Source organism: Chinchilla lanigera, unplaced genomic scaffold (assembly GCF_000276665.1).
Source record: "Chinchilla lanigera isolate Chin_1 unplaced genomic scaffold, ChiLan1.0 scaffold00074, whole genome shotgun sequence".
NCBI classification, from domain to species: Eukaryota; Metazoa; Chordata; class Mammalia; order Rodentia; family Chinchillidae; genus Chinchilla; species Chinchilla lanigera.
Window position 1 is genome coordinate 5,368,086 of NW_004955475.1, and position 6,431 is coordinate 5,374,516.

Here is a 6,431-nt window from a genome sequence, read left to right on the forward strand (position 1 = left end):
TATATACATTGATGGATATAGATATAGACATAGATACAGCTATAGATATAGATATATAGGAGACGGAAGGAAAAAAAAGAACAGAAGATAAATCTGATAAAATAAGTAGAGCTAAAATGAGAGGAAGCTGTTGAATCATGAATCCCCTTGCATCTTCACAGGCCCTCACTTCAGAGCTGGCCAATGCCCGTGATGAGTCCAAGAAGACCGCCAATGACATGATCCATGCTGAGAACATGCGACTGGGCCGAGATAAATACAAGACCCTGCGTCAGATCCGGCAGGGCAACACCAAGCAGCGCATTGATGAGTTTGAGTCCATGTAATCATGTAATGGACACCCAGCCTCTAGGGACCCCTCCTTTATTCTTCCTTATACTCCCCATACCTTTGTCTAACTCACACTGTGCTGGAGCCACTAACTAGAGCAGCTCTGGAGTCATGCCAAGCATTCAGTGCAGCCATGGGACCAAACCTAGCCAATCAGCCCTGCTCAATCTTGGGCAGACAAATGGCCCACTGTGGTGCCAATGGGAGCCCTTTCCCCCTCTCTAACTCATTTAATCTAGCTTGCTAGAATAGACCACTTCCCCAGCTCTGAGGCACTTTCCATTTGACTAGGCAGAAACCTCCATATGTAACTGTTACCCACGAGAGGTAAGTGTAGAGTAGGTTGAAAATGATCCCTACTCCCCTATACCACCATTACTTTCCTCTTCCACATCATGTGATTTTTTTCAGGGTTGGATTACAGGGTTTAAAAAGAAGAGGTAGGGCCCTGACAGGGTCAGCTGACCTAGAATTTGGCCTCCTAGACCCCATCCCTTTTAGAGGCTTTCTACTTCTTGGGGAGTAAAAGATACTCAGTCATTGTTGTTTCTACCTCCCAGATTTGAGCTGTTACAAACTCAGTTCTAGTACACCTTGAGTTCAGGAACTCAGTTTCTCCCTTGAGTAGGATAGGAAGACAGTGCCTTCAAGAGGCTTCACATTCTACAAGGCCATTGGTCCTTTTGTTCAGGTAAGAATGGGTAAAAGACCCTGCCCCAATGCCTTATGGGAGCCTAAGCTTCAATCAAGTCAACTCTTTGGGCAGTGGTACCCCCTAGTACTCCAGGACCCTAGTTCTTCTCTGGATCTTTCCATTCCCCCTCCGATCCCTCAGTCCCCTCCAGCTACAACAGTAGGGCTGAGTACCCAAAAGAGCAGCCAGCCCCATGTACAGCTCTTGCCAAAATAAATGTTCATACCTTTTGTCAGTATTTTCCCTACCAGTCTAGGACACATCCCCCATCAGAACTACTTGGGCCGCAGTTCCTGCTTCACGGCCATCTTGACCTTAGTATGGTGAGCGCTAGATCGTGATGCCAGTAGGCTCAATGAAGGGGTGGACAGAAGAAGGTATATATGGTAAAGAAGCCCATGCCTCTGATCCTGCAGTTTGCTTAACCCTTTCGGGTGCCCAGTAGTTCCTCCCTGTCACCCCTGTCCAAGGTGGTGCCTGGGCTGTGCCTTTCACAAACCTTTAACCTAGGTCTTGTCACTAACTGTGTGATCCCATGGCCTACATAGCATAGAGCTGCTGGGGATTCTGGCCTGGTCCCTTATGCACCCCCATGCTTTGCCCTTAACCCAGGAGTAGCCTCTTCCTCCTCCTCTCCACCTCATGTATGCTCTTTTTTTCTACCAGTATTAAATATTCTAGTGATAGCTAACTCAATATTGATTTCTACCTTTCTTGCTAATACACAGTTCAGTTAGAAGATATTAGTCTTGGGGCAAGATTATTCTGGCCTCATGTCTTTTACTACCCCCATACCTGGGAAGCATATACTATATTATAAAAGGATATTTTGCCAGAAATTTAATGTAAGAAGCTTTCAGTATTACTGTTGTTGCCCGTCACTATAGGTCATACAGTCCATTTGTAAAGTAATTGGCATTTGGTTTTATGGTTTCTATTTGCCTTCTCCCCAAGATTCATTCCTCAAGGGGATGCCCTGTGCCTCTCTGGACCCGCCTCCCCGACTTGGGGAGTGTTGCGTGCATTGCTGTGAATTATTTTGACACTCGTTTATGCCCTGTATTGGCTAAATTAAAACCCGGAATTGTGGGGCAATTTAAGCTGCTTTAAGTAAGGCAGTAAGCCTCTTCCAGGGAGGCTGGGGAGAAAAGTTAGATTTTATATTCATGTCTTTTGGTATATTCTTGGGTTTTTAAAAAATTGTTTTTGGAGAGGTTTATGCTCAACCTATGTTCTATTTCGGTGCCAATAAAATTTAGAAAGACTTCATTGTGACTCAAGCTTTCTTTGTGGTATGGGTGGGTGACTGTAAAATATTTCACTTTAATTTCTACTTTATAGACCACCTTTCTATCCTTCCTCTATTTCATTCTCAGTTAAAGTGTGCGGAAAGGAAGGGCATGACTACCCTTATCTTAACAACAGGGAATGAGCTCAGAAAAGCAGTGTAACTCCATTGTAGGACGACCTGACTTAATAGACTGTGTCCTTTCTGCAGCTCCCAGCTAACTTCTCTAGTGAGATTATGGGCTCTGCATTGATCGTGTGATGCTCATACAGTTACTTGGCATTGGAACCTCAGGGCTACTTACTTCAGTCTCCGAACTCCTCGTGGAGTGTCATGACCTGTCTTGCCTCCTTGTTAGGAAGGCCTCCAGGTTTGTTTTATTTTTAAAACCCTTATGTATTGTAGTGCCAGAAAATGACAGGGAAACTGTCTTGGGTCTTGCTACAGAAGGCAGTGGGGAATGGACTGTGAAGTGAAGATGGAAAGTGCATATGTGTACAAAACTGTTTTTTAATTAATTTTATTGATATAGTATAGATATACATAATGATCAAATTCATCATAGGAAATTTGTACCAGGACGTGATATCTTGCTTCCTCTTTTTTCCCATTCTCCTTGCCTCCCTTCAACCCATTTCCCCCTCCTTATTTACAGAAACTTTGTTTCCATTTTTTCCTGATTTTCTTTTCCCTTTCTTCCTTTCCCCCTATCCCCTCCCTACTTCTCCTTCCCATTTGAACACTTTCTTCCTGTTTCACAATATCTATTATACATTTTGGTCCTTATTTATACTTCCAGTTCCTCACAACAGACAATGCAATATTTACACGTGTGTGTCTGATTTATTGCACTTAAAAGTATGGTCACAGGGTGTATCCATTTGCCTAGAAATGTGTCAGGTTTATCCTTCTTTATAGCTGAGTAATACTCCATTTTATAAAGAAAACACACATCTTTACCCACTCATCCATTGATGGGCAATTGAGCTGTTTCTACAATTTAGTTATTATAAACTGTGCCTAAATAAACATGGGTGTGTATATGTCACTATGGTATGGTGCTTTTAGAAGACACCAAGAAGGGGAATGGCCAGGTCAAATGGGACCTCTAGCTTTATTTTTTTGAGGAATCTTCACATGAACTGCCACAGTGGTTGCACCAACAGTGGAGAAGAGTTCCTTTTTCTGCACAACTCCACCAGCATTTGTTCTTGATTGATTACTTGATAATAGACATTCTTTCTGGAGTGAGATAGAATCTCAGTGTTTTTTTAATTTGTATCTCTCAAATGACTGGTGATGTTAAGGAGTTTTTCAGAAGTTTATTGGCCATTTGTATTTCTTCATCTGAGAAGTATATATTCATTTCAGATGCCAATTTTTGGATTGGGTATTTAAATTTGGGGGATGCTAATAACTTTTTGAGTTCTTCATATATTTGGGATATTAGTCCTTTAACTGAGGAACAGCTGGTAAATTCTTTTTCTCACTCTGTTGGTTGTCTTTTCACTCTGTTGGTGATTTCCTTTTCTGTGCCAAGCTTTTTAATGAGATGATATGCGATTTGTTGATTCTCTTTAATATTTCCTATGTGATCAGTGTTTTGTTTATAAAGTCGTTGCCTGCACCAGTGTTCTCAAGACTTCTACCTATTCTATCTTAGAGATTTAGTGTTTCTGTTTTAATATTTAAATTTTTGATTCATTTTGATTTTAGTTTAGTGCATGGTGAGAGATATGAGTCCAATTTTACTCTTTGGTATGTGGAAAGCCAGTTTTTCCAGCATCATTTATTAAAGAGGCTATCTTTCTTTCAGTGAAGGTGTTTTGCCTCTTTGTCAACGGCAAGATGACTGAGTGTGTTTGCATTGTTTCTGCATCTTTTTATCTGTTACACTGATCCTCAAGTCTATTTTTTTTAAATTTTTGGGTTTTTTGCCAGTACCATATTGTTTTTATCACAGTAGCTTTGTAGTATATCTTCAAATCAGAGATTGTGATGCCCCCTGCCTTGCCTTTGTTGCTCAGAATTGTTTTTGCTATTTTAGGTCTCTTCTGGTTCCAAATGAATTTTAGTACTATTTTCTCTAGTTCTGTGAGATATGCTATTGATATTTTGATCTGAATTGCATTAAATCTGTATAACAATTAGGGGAGTATGACCGTTTTTCACTATATTGGTTCTTTCTACCCAAGAACAAGGGATAGCTTTCCATTTTTTGATGTCCTCTTCCAGAGGAATGTAGTTTTCAAGGTAAACGTCTTTTACTTTTTTCTTTAGATTGGTTTCTAGGTATTTCATTTTTTTGGATGCTATGGTACAAGGTGTTATTTCCCTAATTTCTTTCTCAGTGAGTTCGTTATTTTACTACAGGAATGCTACTGATTTTTCAGTGTTCTCTTGGTTACTTTTCTCTCATTGCTGAGACAAAATACCCAACACCCAAAATTAAGGAAGGAAAGGTTTATTTAGCTCACAGTTTGTGGAGGTTTCAGTCTATAATACGCTAGCTCCAAGGCAGGGTGGCACATGGCACAGGGGCAATACTTCAGAGTGGCACAAGACAGCAAAAGCAAGCAAGAGCAAAAACGGGAGAGGAGAAAGCCTCTTTCCCTCCCTTCTATTGTAAGGAGGCTCCCCCGACCCAGCGTGCATGCAGCACTCACATCATCCCCACACCCTCCTCCTGCACAGGCTCAGGATGATACAAAGTAAGGACCTGGCCCTGCACAGTCACATAGTTCACCTTCTAAACTTCTCACATTGACACAGTGAACAACGTCCCAGAGTGGTGAGGACCTGTCCTCTTCACCCCAGGATATAGAATTGCTGAGTCCCTTAGCCAAGCCTCTAGACTCAAGTTGACACAATGTATCAGACATAACAAGTGTTAACTTTATACCCAGCTATGCTACTGAATTTGGTCATTAAATCTAGAAGTCTTTCAGTGGAGTTTTTGGGGTCTTCTATGTAGAGCATTATGTCTTCTAGAATTGATGATAATTTAACTTCTTCCTTATTCTTTATATTTCTTTCACTTTTCTAATTGCTATGGCTAATATTTCTAGAACAATATTGAATAAAAGAGGTAACAATGGACATCTTTGTTTTATTCCTGGTTTTAGAGTGAAAGCTCAGTGTTTTTTACCATTTAGTATGATGATGACTGCTGGTTTGTGATAGATGGCTTTTATCAGATTGAATTAAAACTGTTCAAATTATCTGTAGAGTTTTTATCATGAATAGATGTTAAACTTTGTCAAATGCTTTTTCAGCATCTATTTAGATGGTCCTATAGTTTTTGTCTTTGTATTTGTTAATATGATATATTACATTTATTAATTTGTGTATGTTAAACCATCCCTGTATCCCTGGGATCAATTCTACTTGGCCATGCTGTATAATCTTCTTGATGATTTGCTGCATTTTCTCTGCCAGTGTCTTGTTAAGGACTTTTTGTGTCTATGATCATTAGGGAGATTGGCCGGTAGTTGTCTTTTTTGTTTGGATCCTTCTCTGGTTTTGGTATCAGGGTAATGCTTGCTTCCAGGAATGACTGTGGGAATATTTGTCCCTTTTCAATTTTATTAAATAATTTGAGGTGTAGTGGCCTTAGATCTTCTCTAATTTTCATGTAGAATTCAGCAGCAAATCAGTCAGGACCTGGGCTTTTTTTGTTGGTAAGTTTTTAATTAGATCTGCACTTCCATTGACTGATATTGGGTTATTTAGAATTTTTATTCAACTTCTTTATTCAACTTTGGTAATTCATATTTATCTATGAATCTGTCCATTTTTTTTCTGTCTTTTCCATTGTTTTGAGTACTGGTTCTCAAAGTAGGTATTGATGATTCTCTGGATTTCTGCAGGGTCTGTTGTAGTTTTACACTTTTCATTCTTATTTGCATGCATTTGTCTTTCTGTTTTTGATAAGGTTGGCTACAGGTTTATCAATATTATTTATTCTTTCAAAGAAACAACTCTTTTTTTTTTTTTTTAATTTTTTTGAGACAGGGTCTCGCTGTGCAGTTCAGGCGGGCCTTGAGCTCACTTTGTAGCCCAGGCTGGCCTTGAACTCACAAGGATCCTCCCGCCTCAGCCTCCAGAGTGCTGGGATTA

The 6,431-nt window shown here is 40.0% G+C and overlaps 1 protein-coding gene across 1 annotated transcript in view; it reads left to right on the forward strand.

Moving 5' to 3' along the window:
* Msn (moesin) overlaps positions 1-2,293 on the forward strand; it is a 68,523-nt gene extending 66,230 nt beyond the window's left edge. The window contains exon 13 of the mRNA XM_005401573.2: positions 162-2,293. Within this exon, the coding sequence (XP_005401630.1) occupies positions 162-326 (165 nt within the window). The 3' untranslated portion in view covers positions 327-2,293. The remainder of the gene's footprint in view (positions 1-161) is intronic.
* The last annotated feature ends 4,138 nt before the right edge of the window (positions 2,294-6,431 follow it).